The following is a 22,425-nucleotide window of genomic DNA, read 5'->3' on the forward strand; positions in this document are numbered from 1 at the left end:
TCGCACATGCGCAGTTTGAAAACCGGAAGAGGATACAACTTCCGCCGAGCGGCTTTTTTTCCAAACTTTATTGAAGGTAACAATTCAATACAAAACGATAACAGCGCCGAGCGACTATATACATTGACATGTCAGCTCGGTAAAATACGAGACGATCTTCTAAACGTGCTTTTAATAATGTTACGGTTATTATGAAACACCTGTTCGCTCATCATTTGAATTTTAATCCGTGTGGTCAGTGCTTTTTCTGAACGAAGCCAGGATTAGCAGTATGCTAACACGGGCTAACAACATTAGCTTTGGAGCTGCGGGACGGATCGCAGTCTTAAATCTCCCACACATACCGCTCATGTACCCCCCCCCCCCCCTTCCCATCAAACATAAAGCTGTAAATCCGCCCTCCGCCGGTCCACTTCGCTAGTTAAGTGCGGGAGCGGACTACTTCTTTTCTATTTTGCTTGTTACTTTTTCTGTTAAAGTCACTTCCCTCAGTTTATACTGGATCATCGCAGATTAACCATTAGTTGGGAAATAAAATGAAAAAAGCAAAATAACGAATAGCAGTTATATAAGAACGAAAAATGTAAAAATACCCCCCCCCCCCCCCCCGACGATGTCATCGTCCATCCCGATGGTTGACAGCAAACATCGTCAACGGCCAAATTAGGGGACATCGCCCAACCCTAGGTTGGACCGAGATAATGAACCAGGAAACAACGTGGCGGCTTTTGCCGTGACCCTGAATGAAGGTCCTGGATCTAAAGTGATTCCATAAGACGAGACGATTAAGCTTTTGAGGAAAAACCATCGCCGTGACGATAGATGGTCGAGACAAAAGCACGTTTAGTTAGTACCTTAGTAACAACTAGGATGTGGCGTAAGGACGCCGTATGACATCATCGACTATATGTCATACGTGCGTGGAACTTCCATTATCCTTACCAATGCTTCACGATAAACTTACCAATCACAACAATGGTAACGAGCTTTATGAGAACGGTGAGACTCACCTGCGCTCCTCGTCAGAAGCAGCCCCTCCCCTCTCCAACCCCCCTACACAACCCAAAAACCTGCAGAATGCTTGTAGAGCAAAAACATTCACGAACATTTTTTACTCTACGGGCTCACCGAGCCGTCTACGACTATTGCAGCCCGTAGCGCCGTCCATTACTGATTCATAGGTGAACGGCAAAATAATCTCCTTTAACGGCTAATTTGGTGGTTAATGTGTGAGGCACAAACACACGACAAAACCTTTACAACAGGATCAAGTTTATTTCCTAAGAAACCTCAGTGTCCCCAAACCCACCAGCATTTGGAAAAACGTCCAGATAAAACAGAGTCTATACAAATGTAACCCGGAAAGTCGGAACGGATGAAACGCTCTCGGTAACAGCGGCAAACAGGAAAGTAGGATCTACACCGCGTCCTCCAACCTAAACATTTCTATATTAGCACACAGTTTAAGTGGAAATGTTGGGATTATCTTTTTACATTCAGATACCAAAGACATTAATGTAGTACGACAATATTCAATAAAATACTTTCTTAAGAATCAGACAAACAAAACTGGAAGATGCATTTCAATATGTGAGCATTCAGACAGATAGGAAATAAATACGAGAGCAGAAATGTGACATCGACACACTTTTGATGGGTTTTATACGTGTACCCACTTCCTCTATGATGAGGAAAAGCTAACAAAGGCCTTTCACTTTGGAGAACTACCATGACCGTGAACGTAAATAAAAGAAAAAAGGAAAACGTGTTTTTAAAGTCCAAAGATGTCAGGTCTGCTCCAGGACAATCCAAGTTCTACTGACACCAAACAGGAGCGGAAACTAAAACCGTTTGGTCGATTTTACAGACATCCACTGGAATGTTATTGAGGACATCATAAGCCTGGAGTCTCAACCAACAAACGCGTGAAAAGTCCACAATTCAAACGGCGTTCTGAGCTGCTGTGAAAGCGCCGGTGTTGCAGATGGACGGCGTGTTGGGAAAACGTCTGAAACATGGGAGCTGTGCACCAGCGGACCACCTTACAGGCTAAAAACTGTTGTAAACTTGAAACAAAACACTATAAATCTGAAAGTGCTACCAAATGAAACACCTTTAAAGGACAGTATTGTTTACCTCGTTTTTTCATTTTAAGCTCAATTTACACTTCCAGTTCAGGCTTCTTGCTTTTGGCGTTGATCCTGAGTTTACATGGGGGCGGGGCTTTGAGGACATTGGCTACCGGAGCGTGATCGGGTGACAGAGGTTACGGTTAACAATTCTGTAATTCTGCAGAGGATATGATGTCACCATAAGCTTTTCATTCCAAACATTTGGAAATATGTTGAATTTATTTGTGAAAATCCCCCAACTGGACACAAACTGGAACCCAGAGGGGCGTGTGGCGTGGAAAAGATGAAAAGGAAAAAACGTCCACTCTCATTCTGGACACAACAGGAAGTGGATTTTTGTCGTCCACCATCGTCATCATCTTCCTCACCCTGCACTAAAATCCCACTGAAGCAGACCTGAAACCCCCGTCTGTCCCGTTACACGACGGCGGGACGTTTTCTGATAGATCCCTCGTTTACACACAGGAGACGTTTGTGCGAACGACGGATGACACGCCAAGACGGACGTGGAGCCAAAAGCGAAGGTCGCCACGATCAGGAACAGGTCACAAAGAAGAGCTGAACCTGAAACATGTCGTCCCGCAGCGCTGTGGCGCCCTCTGCTGGACCGAAATGACCTCTTCCTGTTAAGAAGACTCGGTGGGGGGTGGGGCCATTGTTTGGCCAACACCTGCACTGTTGCTACCGGCAACAGCTTCCAACACCTGCAGGCCAATGATGACGCCGCATTTTAGACTTTGAACTGCTGAAATGGAAATTTCAGTGGAGATTTAAGAAGAAAAAAAAAGACGTTTCACGCATTAACGCAGGAATGACTGAGGAAGAACGATGAAGATGAAGGCAGAAAAAGCCGTCAGGAAGGACGGCTACAACCTCCACTGATGAAGGAATGTAAAGAGATTTGAAAAAAAAGGGAAATAAAAAAATTAAAAAGAAATGTCACAGGATAATATTTTCTTTGAAATCAATCATATTTAGAGCAGCTAAAGAAAGTCCAGATTTGTTGGGATTAATGATAAATAAAGTTACATTAATATTCACTAGAAAAGGTAACATTTGGTAGTTCATTTAATTTCTAAGACCATTAACCCCTCGAAGCGTCAGCATAAGTGTGTTTTTTCTGGAAATAAATTAAGCTAAAAGAGATTCACCTTTAAAAAGACATCTGTGATGATTTCAGGTTTTAGTGAGCTTTAAGGTAATCACGTTTTCTGTCCTGCATGGGAATCAAACCTTTGCTTAACGCAAAACAGACAGGAGCTCATTACACTCATGCCCTTTTTGGTTTGACCTTTGACCCAGTTTGGAAGTCACGTAAGGATTTAAACCCCCAACTTTAGCTACCCCTACAATGTTGAAGCCCCTTTAAGTTTGGATTTAGGTCCATTTGGCTTGAATGACAATTTTAGAGGCATTTCTGACAGACGGCGGAGGACCGCTGTACGCCTGCGACGCAGCTGTAAGCCAGCGAGGGGCGAACCTCCAAGCTTTAAAAACGGCCTAAGGGTGCACAAATTTAATGTGCAAAGTGTTTTCAACCACCTTAGATGTTGGTGTCTGAAGTGGACGGTTGGTTGGAACACACACAAACACACACACACACACACATGACTTTGGCACACAATGAAGAACGACAAAGCAACCTGTTTGGTGCTGAGACGGAAACTGGAATAAAGGCACCAAGAACACAAAACGGATATGAAAGTGAACCTCATGGCAACTTCTGCAAAAACCATCATTGCAACACGTTTCTGTTTCTCTGGGTGGACAAGTAAGTGAACCCCGTCCTCCAATATAAAGGAAAAGGTCACAAAGGAAGTGTTCATAAAAAGTCCTCTGACTCGGAGACAAATATTCCATCAGGAGGCACGGATTAGTGTTCAATCCAGACAGGATCTGGCTTTTCAACCAGAAGAACCGTCGGCTTTAGTTCAGATGGTCTGAAATCTCCATCATTAAAGACCACATAGAAGAAAAACTAGAAGCTTTGAAGACAATAAAAAGGAATTTTTCATATTTGATATGAAAACAACGTAAAAAACAATAAAATGTTGGCCAGTGTAGTTTGGTCAGATTTCTCGGCTCCTTTTTAAAAATCTTATCCTTTACAAACACGTCCAAAAACTCATTCTAGCCTGTTGCATGTGGTTTAAGACTCCGCCCCTCACCTCACGTCCCCATAGCAACCAACCAACTGTAAAGTCTGTGGATTCATATTTTCTTTAACCCTTTAACACCAGAGCCGTCACCACGCTCCTTAAACACGTGCAACTCTTCCAGCGTTTACGCAGTTAACAGATTCTAGTAGTAATGCGTTTATGGTATTGGTGGAAAGTCGACTTTTTTTTTCACATGAAGAACGTCAACACCGGAGCGAAAGCTTTGGTGTTAAAGGTTTAACCCACAAAAACGAGCTCGTTGGTCACGACACGGCGTGGGAATAACGGATCAGCGGATTACCGTGGACCACGTAAACGCTTCACTACCGCTGAGGGACGCATGACGGCACAGAACCGCTTCAGAATCTGCCCGGAAACACGTTAGCCGCACGACACGGAAGTCGAACCAACGGAAACACTGGAGCTAAACCGCCGGTGCTACGGGGTCAACCCAGAGGGGGGTCGTCCAACGGTGATGGCACTTTCATTCGTAGAAACAAAGCGGGTTTCTTTGGACAGAACTCAGAGATCTCGTTAAATAATCAACAAAAATGTAAGTCTCTAAAGGTTATGGACGCTAAATCCAATCTGGTTATTATATTGACAGTTCAGTTACTGTTTCCACCAGAGTTACATCTGTCAGGGAGCTATTGGATGAAGATAAGATCACATTTATTAGCAAATAATATTTTTTTAAAAGATTCACATAGCTCCTCTCCTTCGCTACATTTATACAGACATTTACATAACAGGAATAAACCTAAACACTGCATGGAAATCCATGAAAGGAATGAAAATGGAGATGAAAAGTGAGCAGCGGGTCTAGTAGAGAAAGTCCCTCTCACTCCAGTCTTGTCCTACGTTCCAGCCATGGATGATTGATCAATTCAAAATATACTTTATCTTCTTAAATTAGCAGAGGACAGTTTGGACTGCATTACCCATGAGGCTCCTCTTCTGTGGAGCTCTCCTGGGCTCGGCTGCCACCTGTGGGACCCGACCAATGAGAGGTGAGTGAGGGATGACATCACCACAGGAATGAAACACACAGGCGGACATGGGGTGGGAGTTTAGTGGTTTGGAGGGGGCGGGGTTAAAGGGACCAAACAGACATGAGAAGCGTAAAGCAGGTTTGGTTTTCATCCTGCAGCTTTTCCCGAGCTTCTGTTCATCCTTTCTTCTGCCGTCCTGATTTTCGATCAAACGCACGTTTTATTTGGTTCAAATCTTCAGTAAAGCAGCTTCCCGCCATCTTATGGGAGGTTAATGAGGACGTAGAGCAGCACTTTTCTGACTTTTGTGCTTAAAGTCCAAGTTTTCCAGGACTTAACGACAACAACAGGGGGCGGGGGGGGATTCGAGGCCTGGACTGGGGGACTATAATGGATTCTTCCAATTAAAGCATTTCATTTATTGCTTCTTTCATTTAAACGTTTTTGTAAAAGCTGCTTTACTTTCACTGCAATGAATACATCGTAAAAAAAATGATAGAAAATGTTTTCAAGACGTTTTTTAAGGAACTTCTTTTGCTTTTGTTTGTTTTTGGAAAAGCAGATTTTTATGCTTAGACGCTCTTCTTAATATCCGTTGATTCAACCTTTTATCTGTTATCTCAGCAGTTCTCCATTACGCTGTCTGCAGCGCCACCATGAGGCGCCGTGAGGCAGCGCCACGTGGGGTTTATTGCTTTAAATATTCTTGTTCAAACGGTCAAACTGGAACCCGTTTGTTGAGGTTCTGGTGAATCGGCTGAAGGTCAGGAGGACGTTTCCTGCGCCACAGAAGACCACGTGCTTTTGTTGGGACAGACGGCGTTTGGCGTCCGTCTTTGTTCTCCGAACATTCCTTCCTGTTGTCTGTCGGATTGTCAAGTCATTTTTTTGTATCTGTAAATCTCAAAAGTAGAGCTCCGGTGTGAACGCGGAACGTCTTTAACGCGGCGGCGAACGGATGAGGATGAAAGCGATGAACAGATTGTGGCCTGACGGCGTCTCGGAGGAGGTGGGATGGTTTAAGGAGGGGCAGACACACACCCGCCGGCTCACACGAGCACATAAGGAGCACTGCTTTGGTAAGTGGGAGGAGTCCTGGGGGGGGGGCGTGGGTCCTGTCGGAGCTCATTTACCTCATGCAAAACAAAAGCACTCAACGGTAGTCAATGGTATCAAAAAAAGAAAAGTTTACAGGAAACTCTGGACGGGCCAGAGGCGAGAGGAGGCACGGCGGGAGGTAGAAGAAAGAGAAAGAGAAAATTAAATCAGTTCAGCTGAAGGCAAACAGGAAAGCACATTCCAACAGACACGGCGCCGCTCGGGGGTCACACGGCGCTTCGAGCACGGCTACCTTGTGCGGCGTTCCTGTCGTTCAGCAGCTTCATCTGACTGTTGGGCAGGATCTTGATCTCGGGGGGGTCTGGACTCTGGCCGACTTGGGACGCCCTGAGGGCGTTCAGGTACTGCAGGCGTGTCACCTGCAGCGGGAGGAGGCGCTTTAGAATTTTCACGGAAAAGGGGTGGTACCTGAACGGGCGCCAACGGCGCTTTGGATTCTTCTGAAACTAAAGTTCATCATGGCGGACATGAGAGGAGCGCTAACGGCTGACGTTAAGAGACGTCTTTCTGTGTGGCGTCACATGATCCGCAGCCCCCTAACTGTACACTCTCAGAGATATGTGTGTGTGTGTGTGTGTGTGTGTGGGTGTGTGCGTGTGTGTGTGTGTGTGTGTGTATGTATGTATGTATGTATGTATGTATGTATGTATGTATGTATGTATGTATGTATGTATGTATGTATGTATGTATGTATGTATGTATGTATGTATGTATATATATATATATATATATATATATATATATATACATATACACAGTAAACCCTTGTTTTTCGCGGGGGTTACGTTCCAAAAAGAACCCGTGATAGGCAAAATCCGTGAAGTAGAAACCTCTATTTTCTTTCAATTATTATACAATTAAATACTCTATTATACATTGAAAAGAAAGAATAAACCATTTTACAGGCTCAAGCATTTGTTTCACAAATAAAAGTACTTTAGAGACGTTTTTTTTCAACAAATAACTCTGTACTGTACTGTCAAATAATAATTTTAATCATCAATGTGAACAGTCAGAAGGCTTCAAATCGCGGAGATTAGCCCCGCCCACCGCGACCCGAAGAATTGGATTAAACGAGAGAAAGTTTAAAAAACAATTATGAAAAAAATACAAAGTACAGTTGGACAAATAGTGACTCAGGTGTATTTCACTGCTCTACAGACTGAGCCGCTGCATCCTGACTCCGCTCTGCAGTGTTTTCTTTTTCTGAAGCCCGCGATGCAGCTGTGTTTGTTCGGGAGAAGAACATAGTGATAGGCAGTTGTTGTTGCTCTTTTTTCTATGGGTTTTAGAGAAACTCGAAATTGCAAGAGAATTTGCACGTACGTGCTGTTAATTTGGCAAGCTGTTTTACGTACGTGTACATATTAAACTGCAGCGTTATTGACGCACAGGTAGAGAAGAAGCGGAGTGACTTTTTAGCCAATCAGAATGCAGAACACAATGCACGATGCAAATCCGTGAAGTAGCGAAACCGTGAAAAGTAAAACGCGTTATAGCGAGGGATCACTGTATATATATTTATTTATACCACGGTACGGGTGAATTCTTGATTCTGATTGGCTGCTGGGTGTGCATTGAAAAGTGATAATGCACGTCTAAAAAGTAGTTCTGGTCACATCACCTAAATGTTCTGTCTTCTTTAAAACAAACGTTATCTTCATCGTCTGGACAAAAACAAGCGGTAAGAGGAGAACTTTCTCTCTGATCTGATGCTTTATTTAACACATCGTGATCATCAGCATAGATATAACGCTTTTCTTTGCCGCTGCAGTCCAAGTCCGTACAGGCTTTGCCGGCAAAGGGTGGATGATTATTTATTTCTTTTGTAAGTGACCATGGTATAAGCGGCTTCATGGCCAACGACGTGTGCATTATTAGAAATTAATTTCTAATTTCCAATTTCTAATAATGCACACGTTGTTGGCCATTTAATGCTTACGTAAACCATGTCACTTAGAAACCTCATTGACTCCTCTCCTCTGCCCTTCCAGCCTGGTCACATGACAAGTTCAATAAGAAAAAAAAACACCTTTTCAAAATTTGGCCTATGTGTTTCTTAGAAAGATCGGCTAAAGTTTTTATTTTTTTAACCACGCCCACATTCCAAATAAATTCATTTCATATGTCATAACAGTCCGTTCAAGGATTCATGTGTTACATTTGCTAAAAAGAAATGTGCTAGCAGTGGTGGTTAGCCACTTCTGTGAGCTCGCCAGGCTAGCAGGCTTAAAAATCTACAAACCTTAAATCCAGCAGTTTAGCTTCCCAACGACGCTCCAGGGCTCACAAGGCAAGAGCTCAAAATCGGTCGTTGACGTTCAAATTTGTAGCAGGTACTAATGGTCACTTTTTGGAAAATTCACGATGGCGGCTTCTAGACGCAAGTTAACTTAGGTCAACGTAGACTGGTTGCAGACGTCACCTGGTTGAATGTCTGAAATTCTGAGAAAATCGCCAAAACAAAAGTTTTTCTTGACATTGTATAAAAATGTGAAAATCGCCAAATTTTGCACTTTGCTGGAGAAAAAAAAAAACTCTGCCGAGCCTTAAATCCTTAGGCCATCCCATAATAATTCTAAAAAAATTTCTTTGGATATCCCAAACACGCCTCTTTTGATTATATTCGTGAATTTTGAAATTCTTTTTGAACCCCATAAGAAATTTTGGCCCCGTTCATTTTTTGACGGTTTCTCCTGCTGTGATGTCATCATTTGGGGGCGGAGTTGTTTGCGATCTCCAGAATGAATTGGGTTTTCTTCTGTGAAACAGCCTTTTCAGTGAAACCGTGAACAGGAGCATCAAACATCTGTGGTCCGAAGAAACGCCTTTCACTTCTGGTTGGTTGACTCCCATTAAAGCAGACCTGAAGACGGAAAGGTGAAAGGTCGTTCACTGACCCGGATGAGCTGCAGGTCGGTCAGCGCGCGGACGGTGTAGTCAGGACAGTAGCTGGACGGGCTGGTGGCCTCCCCAGAATCAAAGGGGTCTCTGGGAGAGCTCCGCTGGGTCGATACCGGAGACTGGTGCACTGCAATCAAACGGTCTCCGTTAGTCCTCATGTACAAGGAGAAGCTACAAAGAAAACTTCCAGCTGTGATCGGGGGCGGGCTAAATGCTACTACGACTACCTATGCTTTTATTTTGAAAATATTAAAGGGGGGTTGCTGCTTAAGGATGTCGGCCGCCTTCAGAGCCCAGCTGTTGGACTTCTGCTCCATTTCCTGCTGTAACATGTCAGCATCCGGATTCAGGAAGCAAGTTACAACATTTTAAAAATGATTTTAAAGATCATAGGAGGATTGAAGAAGATGAAAGAAGAAAGAATTTTATGTTTAGTTCCCGCCCTCACCTGAGGATGGCAGCGTCAGGGCAGAGACGCCGTAGTACGTAAATGCCCCGTTTTCAAACTTTAGCCCCTCTTTGCCGATTTCCACTTCAACGCGACCCTGAAAGAAAAGACAGAAAACCCTTTTATTTAATTCTTACAAACATTTTTTTTCTCTTTAGCTCCTAAATCAAAAAAACGTTTTTTTCAATGAAAACAAATCTGTTTTGTTGTATTTGCAATTGTTTTTAGTGTCTTTTCTGTGTTTTTCTATTTTAAAGCAAGTTGCCTCTAAAACGGAACAAAAGACATGAAAATGACATTTAAGACACTCAGCTAAAGTCTGATAAATCGTCTCAACATTTGCCATAAAAACCTTTTTTTTGTGGTTTTTCACCATGTCCGGTTATTTCCAGTGCAGGGCGCCCCCTGCAGGCGGTACGTACCTGCAGCAGCAGGATGAAGTAGTCCACCGGCTGGTTGCGGGTGTACAGGTAGTGGCTGGGGCTCAGCCGGTTGTTGGCTTCGAAGTGCACCTCTTGGTTGACACTGGGGTGGCGCAGGAGGTGGAACAGAACCTTCTCGGACACCCGGGCCGGGCTGAAGTGCTCCACCTCTGTAGGGCCAGAGGTCACTCTCAGCATCTTCATGCAGCTTAAATGTACACACAGAGTCGGGGATGGCGGTCAACACACCTCTGGACAGGAAGCGGTGCGTGGCGAGCAGCAGCTGTGGCGAGGTGTGGATTTTGGATTCTCCCTCTGGGGGCCTGAAGAGAGAAAACTCCTCGCCGGAGCTGCGAGGCTCCAGAGAAATCTCCAGGGGCGGGAGGGGCCGCTTCAGCTTCCTGTCCACTGTGGGACGACACGCAGGTGTGAACAACCGTGGCGGGACACGGACAGAACACGCTCACAAACACTCACGGTAGCCGTCGGACTCGTCCAGGATCTCCGACTTGATGATCTCCTCGATGACGTCCTCCAGCGTGACCAATCCCAGCACCTCGTAGAACGGGTCCCCCTCCCCCTCGTTGTTCACCTTCTGGACGATGGCCATGTGGGAGTTTCCTGAGTGAACAAATGACCCGTACAGAAAACCTTCCTACGTATGGTTTTCATTCGAAACTTCCCACTTTTACAGTTCTCCTCAAAAACGGGATCTAGGAGCCGGACCGAGTCCCTCCACACTCGTTCCACAACCCCCACCCCCCATCTGAAAACGCTGAAGCCCTGGCGTGCAGCTCTACAGGTGAATAAGTCTTTAGTTTAGTTACCACTGGAAGGATTTTAATGGATTCAATATGGCCGCCGTCCTAAAGGGAATGGACCATAGCAACCATCCGACTTATTTCTTGTCCAGAGCTAATAGACGCGGAAATTCATTTTCTATGCTGCAGCAACAAAGTTACATTTGACTGGATCCCTAGCTATGGAAGCAATTCTGTAGCATTAATAAAAAGCAAAGTCAAAACCAGAAATGCTTTTTCATTTTCAAAATGAAGCTGCATTTTTTGACTCAAAAATAAAATGAAAAAGTAATCCACCAAAATGCTTTTTCATTTCCTTCCTCAACACAGCTTATTCTGTCACTTAAATAAAATTAAAATTAAAATGGTATTTGACATTTCATTTTCAAGACGTTCTCTGGTAAATGTGTAGCAAAATTCATTTAGAAATGTCTAATTTGACAATTAAAATGGATTAATAGAAATGCTTTTTAATTTTCAAAATGAAGCTGCATTAAATGACTCAAAATTCAAATGAAAAAGCAATATTTCAAAATGCTTTTTCATTTTATACTTAAAACCGCTTATTCTGTGTCATAATTAAAACGAAAATGCAAAGAGGGGATTGCATTTGCATTTTAACATCCACCCTGGGAAACTTGTAGCAATATTCATTTCTTAAAAGCATTAGCAGAGGGGAGGCGGGGCGATGACGTCACTGCTTTCTCCGTGTGTACGGCCGCTGTCGCTGAGAGACCTGGTGTGTCTGTGTTCGCGTTGAGATCACCTAAAACCGGGTCCTGTTCACAAACCGCTGGACCTGGACTGCTCAAACCTGGATTCCTGGATCTTAATGCGAGAAATGCAGCAGAATGTTCCTTTATCTCCCTCGCGAATCAGAAGCTGTGAATCGCAACCCAACTTCTTCAGCGTCGTCTGACCGCACGGATTTAAAAACATATGATCGAGCAGAGCAGGCCCTTAATAATAATCATGACAGTAATAAAAGCACATTATGAAGATAGTCTCCTGCAGCTTCGCGCTGAGTGATGCTGCTATGTAGTCCTGAGAAGCTGTGGAAACTCATCAGAAGTTCACAACCAACTCAAAGCCGTCTTCTCTGCCACTAACACAGTCTGCTCCTGGTGCGTGTGTGTGTCAGCGGCCGTACACACGGAGAAAGCAGTGACGTCATCGCCCCGCCTCCCCTCTGCTAATGCATTTAAGAAATGAATATTGCTACAAGTTTCCCAGGGTGGATGTTAAAATGCAAATGCAATCCCCTCTTTGCATTTTCGTTTTAATTATGACACAGAATAAGCGGTTTTAAGTATAAAATGAAAAAGCATTTTGAAATATTGCTTTTTCATTTGAATTTTGAGTCATTTAATGCAGCTTCATTTTGAAAATTAAAAAGCATTTCTATTAATCCATTTTAAATGTCAAATTAGACATTTCTAAATGAATTTTGCTACACATTTACCAGAGAACGTCTTGAAAATGAAATGTCAAATACCATTTTAATTTTAATTTTATTTAAGTGACAGAATAAGCTGTGTTGAGGAAGGAAAAGAAAAAGCATTTTGGTGGATTACTTTTTCATTATATTTTTGAGTCAAAAAATGCAGCTTCATTTTGAAAATGAAAAAGCATTTCTGGTTTTGACTTTGCTTTTTATTAATGCTACAGAATCGCTTCCATACCTAGCAACCACCATTCATACATGCGCTTTTAACAATAAAACTGAACTTGAACCATCAACTGTCCATGGGATGGAGTGACCCCTCCCCCTGGCGTTCCTAACAGGAAGTGGCTCCAAGATAGAATTCCATGGAATTCTATAGAGAAATAAACAGCTGTTCCTCAGTCGTTCTATTGGTCAGAAGAAACATTCTGGATCTGATACCTTCTTTTAACATCATATTGATTTTGTCCTTAATTTTAAAATATTTTATCTATAGTTCAAGTTATTCAAGTTATAAACTGACCAATCAGATGCCTCAATAAAAGTAGGCGGAGCCTGCTGCCCCCCACGTCCTATGCCCGTTTTTAAGTAGCGTGTGGCATTCCAACACCCCTGACTGGTGTTAGTGGTTGCCATAGAAACGACGACTCAGATCAACTCGGACCAATCACTGCTCACGGACGCCGTTTGACCTCAACATGGCACCGTTTGTATTGCGGAAAAGCAGTTCTGGTTCTGTGTAAGGCCAACACACAAAAACTGGACTACGGTTTGGGTTTTCAATGTTGCAGGTCTGCAAGTGTTACACTTTTCCACAAGAGGGCGCTCTGCACAAAAGTCAGAGGTCATCTCTGAAACTGAGGGGTTTTATTCCCCACCATTTTTCCCCAAAGGAAAACTTTTCCCCTCTTGCAAGTTCATTTTTGCCCCGTTGCTATGGTGACGCCTCAACTGAAAGGCCAAGACCACTCTTGGCTGATAATTCTAATGTCAACGTATTTTAATCATCAATTCATCACGGAAATTGACAAGAAGAATAAAAAAGGTGAAATGTTGCCATGGAAACCATGGAAAGTTTATGTTTAGACTCTGTGTAAACACATCAAAGTGTTTTCTGGATCAGACGAAGGCGTGGTCGGAAGGAACATCAGTCACGACAAACTGAACTCAATCAACACAAATCTGCTGCCAACTGTAAACATCATCCTTGTGGAGTTAACGATGTGGGCGGGGCTAGTGTATGTCCGATTCCTAAGGAACGCCGCTTGTTAATAAAAATAGGTGATAGATATCTGAATCAGCGCCAGACGTGGAAATGTTTGGTTGCTATGGACTCTTGCGTGGCGCAGAGGCGGCCATTTTGGTCCGACTCATCTGTGGTTCTTGTGTCTACTGTCCAAACCTCTTCACTGGTCTCCACTGAAAGGGAGGCAAGCGGTTCCAGAGGAAACATCTCAACTTTCTTTCAGGAGGATCATCAACCACGAGGCGGACATGGAAGGACCTCCTGCCGGTTCCAGCTTCAGCAGCTCCATCGCTCACCTTTCTTGAACTCCTCCAGCATGGCGTCCAATTTAGTGTCGTTGAAGACGAAGTGCAGCGGGTGATTGTAGAACTTGGTGATGGTTGTCATGGGCGTGCAGTCATCCGGGTCCACCAGCGCCAAGTCTTTAACATACAGAATCTCCACAATGTTGGACCTGCAGGACAGGAGGGTTGGAAAAGAGCCGGTTCTTCAGACGGTCCAGAGTCACGGATGTTCCTTCAACAGAGGTTAGAACAGACAAGCAGCAGAAGCTTCATCTTCTCTGAGGCTCTGGTTCATGATGGAAGTTGAGAAGAAGCTTTTGGGTTTTTCAACCTTTGGATTTTTTAGTTTGATATTGTGACCCGGGTCGACCCGGTTGAAAAGTTACAGAAGAAAAAACATCAGAGTTCAAACAGTAACAGGGTCCAGATTAAAGTTCAACTGAGACTTTTCCATCATGTTCTCCTCAGAGCCGCCAGAACACGAGTCCTTCTCCAGGTCTGATAGACGGCACCGAGTCAAAACCTGCATTCATCCACTGATGTTCCAACGAAATATCAATTATTTGGAGATTTGTGTTGTTAGAAGAGAAAACTTTGACCATAAAAAAAGGGAAGTGGGGTGTTTTAGATAAAAAGGTGGAGGTGTAGAGGAAAAACTAATCTCCACCTAATTTTCAATCCGTTCATCCATCCATCCATCCATCTCCATACCAACTAAACAACCTGAGTTGCTTTTTCTGGAAGAGGAGCAGATCTACTCAAGCTCCTCCAGAAGACTGGAGCTCCACCGCCTGTCTCTAGGGGAGGACCAGGCCTTCTCTGAAGCTCCTTTCTGCCTCCTCCGCCTGTGATCGGAACCGTAACCCACAGCTGGTGGTCATCAGTGAGGGTGGAACCGAGGCTGATGGGTTAAACGGAGCTCTGTCTTAGTGATCTAGAAGTGACAGCGGTTCTTGTTTTGGACTGTTGTCTGAACAACATCTTTAGAAGTTAGCCGGCGCCATCAACACTTCATCACGCCGAGGAGTTCTAACTAAAGACTGAAGAACTGAGAAACCCGGGAATGTGTAATCCAGTAACCCATGAGAAATGGATCAAACAAGGCTCAGACCCGGAGTTTTAAACTCCTTCTGGGTGCCGTGAGAGGTCCTTTCCAACGCCGTTTTAGTCTTCTGACCGTTTAAAACCTGATTTTGGATGAAGGTGAAGCTCCCACCTCTCCTCCTCGTAGATGGGCACCCGGGTGTAGCCGCTCTGCATGATCTCCGACATGGTGGAGAAGTCCAGGACGGCCGAGCTGGGCAGCATGAAGCAGTCCTTCAGCGGCGTCAGGATGTCCTCCACCGTCTTGGTGCGCAGCATCCCGTGGCTGAACTCCTCCTTCACGAACTCGCTGCACACAGAGCATTTCAACCACAGACTCCGTCACGTCAGGAGCCTCAGGGAGACTCCGGCTCCTCTAGATCAGAGTTTTTCAACCTTTTTTGAGCCACGGCACACTTTAACCTGGACAAAAATCCCGCGGAACACCAGCATCCAAAAATTGGAAGAAAAAAAAAGGAGAAACTCATAGTCTGTATTGATCTACAGCCCCTCCATGATCTCACTCACATTTTTGTGATAATTGTGGCAGAAAAAGATAGAAGCTGCAGCTGTTTTTTCTAAAAGATGTAATAAAAGTGAAGTTAAAAGAAAACTGTTGGATGTGTTCGTTGTGGTTACAAGACGTTAAGAGGAGAGACTCATTGTGCGCTGAGACGCTGTCACTTTAACCCAATGCATCATGGGAGATGTAGTAATGGAAGACAGATTCTCGTCTCTGAGCTTCATGGTGTTGTTCACTTGTTCCACGGTCTGACACTGGATTCTGTGGAAAGCTACACCACTAAAGACGAACTTTAGCTGGTATTTTAGTTGGAACTGAGAGACGTTATGAGCAGAATCTGAACAAGGAAGTGAAGACTTTAACCACTTCTGATTGGTCAGACTGATGACGTGTGATTAAGCCTCCAAGAATGATTGGTGGAGACAGTTAAAGGGGCGGGACTTTTCAGAAAACAGCTGACGCTACGGCTAAATCGCAGTACCATCATTCTTATCAAAATGTCTTCAATAGAATCAAATAAGCACAGAGAAAAAAGTATTTTATGATCTTTCGTATTCCTAACTACTCAGTGTTTTATCAGGGTTTTTTGGATGAACACAGAGCTGATATCCTGGAGATGGGAAATGTTTTTAGATCAGCGAATGGGTCATTTCCCATGACACACTAGTGTGCCGCGGCACACCGGTTGAAAAACACTGCTCTAGAGTGTTCCCAGTTTCCTGATCGGATCTGGAGCGCCAAGCATGAAACCGATGGCGTGGAGCACACCTTCAGGCGAGATGCACCCCCAAAGAGGTTCACAGGAATGCCAAAAGATCTCACAATCCTGAAGATGTGAAAAGTCATCAGCAGAGAACTTCTCTGAGGACATCGGTTCCGTTCTGAAGGATCTGGGTTCCATCAGAACCGAAGACACCGTCTGAAGTGGATCCAGATTCTGCTGAAGATCCCAGAGGAGCTGGAATTAAATGTACAGCTCTGTCTTTTCTCTGAAACAGTTCCAGATTTTCCTGCTGCTTCTAGAATGTACTCAACTAAAATGAAGGCGGAGCATCGGTTATTAAGCTCCTCCTCTGTGGAAGCCACTTCTGTCTTCAGGACTAGACCTAAACTATCTTTAAGGCTGCATTCAAACTAGAAACTTTCCCGTTTCGAACCAAAGCTTGTAAAGAAAACCACATGACTAAAGATCTCTTCAGTCATTGGTCAGGAATTTTGAAGGCGGGGCAAAGCAACTACAGACAGAAATGATGGCCGTCCTGTTCTTTGCAGTCTTGTCAGGACAGTTCACCGATTCAAACTTTACAACTTGAACGTCTGTATCAAGGTCAGGTTGAACCCTTTTTGCTGTGGTACGATGGAGGCGTGCTGCACGGTGGTTACTATGGAGACGTCGGGAATGAAGGTTCACTGATTCATGTTCATGACATATAGAAAAACAGCGAGAAGTAATGTGGATCACGTTAAAAGATGTTCTAATCCAAACCGCATTTCAATGAGTTGCTGTGTCTCATCGTCATGGTTACTACGTTCTTATGATGTTTTTTTGGCCTCCAACTCCAGTGCCGATAACGGTTCTGGTTTTGCTGGAGGGTCACCCCTCCTCACGGTCGCCCAGAGCGTCCTGATCAGCGGCCGGGTGACCTGGTCTCAGAATTCGGACCTCAAATGGGATCCGGTTTACCTGTAGGGGTCGTTGACGCTGGTACGGACCATCTCCAAGACCCGCTCGCTGATGCAGTTGGTGCTGATGTCCCTCTGCAGGCCCAGGTCCAGGATCAGCCCCAGGGGGCAGGACAGAGGGCAGGTGAGCACCATGCACACCTGGGCCAGCCAGGTCAGGCCGGGCGCCAGCTGGAAACCGTACCCCGAGCAGAGGATGTGAGGGGCCAGCTCGGCCAGGAGGAAGATGAGGAAGCCCCCGGTGAAGGCGGCGGAGGCGATGCAGCCCAGAGCCCGGTACAGCAGCACCCCCACAACCGAGTGTCCCAGCACGCACAGGAACAGCAGCGAGCACGCCTGCGCAGAAGAGGCGGGTTGAGCGAAGGCCAACAGACCAGCATCTTCCTCACCAACCCCCACACACACTCACCAGGAAGTTCCCCCTCCTCCGGACCGGCTCCAGCCGCTTGGCGGCCCGCTTCTCCTCCTCGGAGCCGCAGCTGTGCAGCACGTACAACTCCACAGGGTCGAGCCCCAGCAGGCTGAGGTGCAGCGTCCTCAGCAGCGCGCAGAGCAGAAGCAGCAGCGCGACGAGCAGCGCCAGACCCCACGGCGGTATGGAACCCGCGGCCGCGCCGGGGATCACCCGCAGTCTGTCCGGGGTCACGGACGCCCACGTCTCCCCGCTGCGCGCGCACAGGTGGTAGAAGGTGTCCCCGCCCGCGGGGATACTCCGGTTCGCCGTGACCGTCAGGACCCCGCTGTGGACCTCGTCCTGGCTGAACTCCTCCGTCACCCTGAAGGCGGACTCCAGCCGGCTGCTGTCGGAACCGCACGGGTCCTCGGCGGTTCCGAACCCCGCCGCGAACGCGACCAACGTCCCGTTTCCATTCAGGTTGGCCCCGAAGAGGCGAAGCTGGAACGAAGCTCCTTCAGGCACCGAGATGATCCGGTCTTTGATGCTCACCGCTCCCGTGGGGTCTTCCACCCGCAGCCCCAGAATGTGGGGGTCCTCGCCGCCGCAGGTGCCGCGCCTGACCCCGCAGAACCACAGCATCAACAGAAACCGTTGAGCCAGGCTGGCCACCATATTGGAATGGGTCAACACGGCCCTGTGCGAATCACGTGACTTCAACTTCAAAGCGGCCCGCCCATCTCAGCAGTGAAACTGAGCGGCGCAGCGGCCATGTTGGCTCCGGTAGCTGTGCTTCGGTGGGGGAACGGCGTCCATTTTGGATCTGGATTCGCAATGTTTTTGTTTTGGAAAGCCCTCCCCCCCGCCCACCCTGTGACGTAGCAGAAGCTCCCATCCATCTGTGTTCGACAAAAACAAGCCTCCGCTGCGGACGCCTCCTCCAGCCAATCAGAGCGCGAAGAAGCCGGACAGGGAAGGGGCGGGAAGTGTGGGCGGGAGAAGAGCCCTCGCGCTTGCTGAGACTCAGCGCTTGCTAAACCGTGAAGAACATTTTTGACACGTCCGAACACGCGGGCCTCTGCTCTCTGTCTACGCAAAGAAGCTCAGCCAAAGTCACCTCACTCTCTGCCTCAGCTTTCTCTACAAGTTATAACCAAAAATGTATCAGAAAGTGTTTTTTCCTCCACTATTCCACGCTTTCTAGTCGAGATTCAAATGTAACTTTATTTATAGGGGCCTTTCAAGTTGTACATCAACTTAAAGTGCTTTACTTAATAATTAATCAACAATCCACCACACATCCACATTAATAAACAAAAACGATAAAAGCAGTCCATGAAATTGATTGAAGTCCCACTCTGGTCAATTTCTGATCTATTGTAAAATGTTCCCAGTGGTCATTTAATTGTGATTATGCTGTATATAGCAAACAAATCTGTGGTTTTCTAGGACATAGTTTCTGCAGAGCGGCAGGAGTTCATTAGAAATTCACTTCTGAGTTGTGGGCGGGGCTGTTGGCAAGAAGGAACCCTGCCTCCTTCCCCTCCCTGTACCTGAGAGCTCTCGGATTACACACTCCTATAACCCATCCTACCAGCAACCCAACAGCTGTGCAACCAAAATGCAGAGCAATATTGGAGCCAGTTTTGATCCAGATGCCAGCAAGAAAAGCCGAGACCCACATAGAATTATTTGTCTGCATCAGAATGGGGCGGAGCAGGGAACTTGTGGCCCCACCCAGCGTATTTTCTATGTCACAGATAGTATCTGTATCTCTATACTATACTATCTACCTACATTTTTCCGCCTGCTCCTGATTTACAATGATTTGAAGAAAGAAATACAGTTTTGAGCTAAATTTTCTTTATCCATGCCCTCCATCATCGGAAAAGAACACGATTAAAACGCCATAAACACAATTTCATCAGAATGGGTCTTTAAAAATCTAAAACAAACTTAAATGGCGTAACTTATATGCCGCATTGCCATCTCCTCAAGGCCCAAGGAGCCTTAAAGTCACATTCCCATTCACCCATTGATAGCAGCTCCGCTGTCGAACAATGGTGCCAACCTACGACCACCAGCAGGAACGTATGGTTTAGTGTCTTCCCCAGGGACACTGATGATGGGCGGTCAGGGTGGGACCTGAACCTGCGATCAGAGGTAGACCGCTCTACATCTGCACCCAGTAGCGGTTTTAAGTATGGGCAATTGCCCGGAGCGCAAATTTAACCCTTGTGCTATCCTAGATAATGCCATTATTTATTAACTATTGGAGACATTTTATTACGTGTCTTTATTTTCCATATAAAATGTATTTTTTACGTCTGCCTGTGGTTTAGTTGGTGTCAGTATTTAATATAAAGACAGAACGTAATGCAGACAGCAAAAAAGCTGCACTTTTTGAGATGATAAAGAAACAACGGATCAGTTGTTTATTATTAGCTTTGAGGTGTTTTGGAGGATTTTTACTGTTGGTGTTGCACAGAATTAGGAAAATATCAAATATTTTTGAAGTAATCCCACTGATGAGTTCTATGATTTAGTTTGTAGTGTTTTATAAGACTTAAAAATGATATTCCCAATTACAGGTTTTTAGAAAAAATCAAATTCCTCTGATCCTTTTCATAAAGACACACAGGACGTCACATCACCCACCAAGCAGAAATGAACTCATTGCTAAAAATGATGCCAGGAGTCCAGCTCTAAAAAAAATGGACAAAAGAGCAAAGAAAACGGAATAAATGGATTTGTTATTTCTTCTTATTAATATTTCCAGGCTTTGTTTGTTTTTTTCTGCAGAATTTTCCTATTTGTATAATTTTGATTGAATATATCTTTATGGGGAGCAAAATATTATACGTTACATAAGTTTTAACTTGATTTATTCTGGATTGATTGATATGCCTGTTTTTATTTATATTCAAAAAGATACATTTTAAATAATATAATAAATAAAAAATAGAATATAATAAATAAACTTGCAGTTCCTCATAAATAGGAGGCGGTGCCCTCCTGTTTATGAGGAACAGCAAGTTTGTTATTTATTCCATGTGTTGATTACACTAAATAAGAAGAGCAGGGGGGTATTCCATAAGGCCCGTTTAAACTACCCTGACTTTAACCCTGAACTCTGGCTGAAATCCGCCTGAACTTGCTTACCCTGGGTATGTCGGTTCCAAAAGACCGGATATGAGTTGGCATAATTACGCTCCACTTGGTAACCCTGGGTTAATGCACGTGCACAGCAGGTACATAAAGACATTCTCAATGGATCGCAGATTTCCAGAGTCACCATGGAAACGCCTGAAGAAAAAAAGAGAGCGCTATACTTCAGTGAGACGGAGTCTGAGATTTAAATGACGGCGTATGAAGATTATACGACCATCAAAAAGTAATACGGCTGCATCATCAGCAAAAGAAAGTAAACACGTACGTTTCCGATCTTATTTTCAATTACATTGTGATGTATGTGTATATATATATATAGATATATATCTGTATAGATATATATCTATATATATATATAGAGAGAGAGAGAGAGAGATACAACTTATAAAACTTCTTGAAGTTTGAGAAGGATGTAGATATTCTCATTTTTAAAACATTAAAATGAATGATTCGATGTGGATTTGCAATATGACACATGTATTCACATTTCATGACTCTGACTTGAACTTAAGATGTTGCAACATTTATTGACACCAAGGCTGCTGAATATCCTCATCCTCCTCTTCCTTCACTCTCACTCATGGTGCAGAAAGAATTATACATAGTAGGACAAAGAACTAGACAAAAAACAGTAAAACAGCTAAACAACTAAACACATTTGGTCAAAAACCCACACTTAAACCCAAATCCGTCCAGACAGGCAAAGGGAATGGTATCCCACAATGCCTTGCGGCGCCGATCTAACAGCAGCACCAAAGTTACACCTACTTAATTGAATTCATTTGAATCAAAGTAAAATAAATGTCTGAGAACTACGTGTTATTTTTAAGCCGACTTAACTAAAAAAAAAAAAAAAAATGATTTATCTTAACTGAAGCAAATAATTAAGTTAGATCAATGTAAATAGTTTATTTTTCCAACATCCATATATGGTCTTATCACCCTCTCCTGGTGGAAAAATTATTATCTGAGCTTCTTCATCCACTAAATCATCTTCAAATGGACACGCCATGCTGCTTCACCTCTCTGAAAACAAACTAACCTTCAACTAAACCTGCTCCAGACCAGGTTATGTTCAGAGCATGAGTTGCTATGGCAACCGAAAGCTGAGTTTATCCGCTTCCTTAGCCTCAAACTTGCCGTGGTAACTCACACACCCTGCTTTCTGGATTACCCCCCTGGAGTCCGTGCAGAGATTTTAGAATTGGTGTATTGTTTCAATTTAGAAGAAGTTAAAGGGATTTGAGCTGTAAAATAAAAAAGAGAGAGACAAAGTAAATGAAAAAATAAAAATGTTTTTTTTTTAGATTCAGCCGAATTTCTTTCATTCCCACAAAAAAAGTTTCCTGATCCTGCAGAAATTCAATAAAAACTGTCAAAACAGGGGATTTTCTATTTAATCAGCTAAATTTACCATTAAAACAAGTTGTTTTTTTTAAAAAAAAAAAAAAAGCTCTAAACATACAAATATGTTGAACAAATGTAACAAAAATGAATTAAAGAAAAAGAAAACTGTGTTGTTTTTTTCCCCATGAACACAAACAGAAAATGGGAGAAAAACAAGATCCTGTGATGCGTTTTGCTCCATTAATATTTATATATCTGGATATGTCATTAGAGC

General features: G+C 44.3%; 1 protein-coding gene across 2 annotated transcripts; it reads right to left on the minus strand.

Annotated features, from left to right (window-relative positions):
• Positions 1 to 1,255: 1,255 nt before the first annotated feature.
• On the minus strand, positions 1,256 to 18,958 carry cnnm3 (cyclin and CBS domain divalent metal cation transport mediator 3). Of its 2 annotated transcripts, none has more exons than XM_023960525.2 (11): positions 17,649 to 18,958; positions 17,241 to 17,575; positions 15,167 to 15,343; positions 13,963 to 14,120; positions 10,654 to 10,797; positions 10,426 to 10,584; positions 10,177 to 10,346; positions 9,755 to 9,851; positions 9,303 to 9,433; positions 6,635 to 6,761; positions 1,256 to 5,278 (listed from the first exon to the last, which is right to left on the minus strand). In XM_023960525.2, the coding sequence occupies exons 1-11, from the start codon at positions 18,306 to 18,308 to the stop codon at positions 5,229 to 5,231; spliced, it is 2,208 nt and encodes a 735-aa protein (XP_023816293.1). In that variant the 5' UTR covers positions 18,309 to 18,958; the 3' UTR covers positions 1,256 to 5,228. The 2 variants fall into 2 exon arrangements, with proteins under 2 accessions (XP_023816293.1, XP_078812229.1); XM_078956103.1 differs by having other exon boundaries at positions 1,256 to 6,483.
• Between the last annotated feature and the right edge of the window lie 3,467 nt (positions 18,959 to 22,425).

The sequence above is a fragment of the Oryzias latipes genome, chromosome 12 (assembly GCF_053564925.1).
Source record: "Oryzias latipes strain Hd-rR chromosome 12, Olatipes_Hd-rR_3.1".
Lineage (NCBI taxonomy): Eukaryota > Metazoa > Chordata > Actinopteri > Beloniformes > Adrianichthyidae > Oryzias > Oryzias latipes.

Excerpts from the sequence above, each read along its gene's own strand:
- cnnm3 (XM_023960525.2), bottom strand. The coding sequence starts at position 18,308 with ATGGTGGCCAGCCTGGCTCAACGGTTTCTGTTGATGCTGTGGTTCTGC. Across the intron at positions 14,121-15,166 it reads CCCATCTACGAGGAGGAGAG|GTCCAACATTGTGGAGATTC; the intron begins GTGGGAGCTTCA and ends CCTGTCCTGCAG. Across the intron at positions 5,279-6,634 it reads CGACAGGAACGCCGCACAAG|GTGGCAGCCGAGCCCAGGAG; the intron begins GTAGCCGTGCTC and ends CGGGTCCCACAG.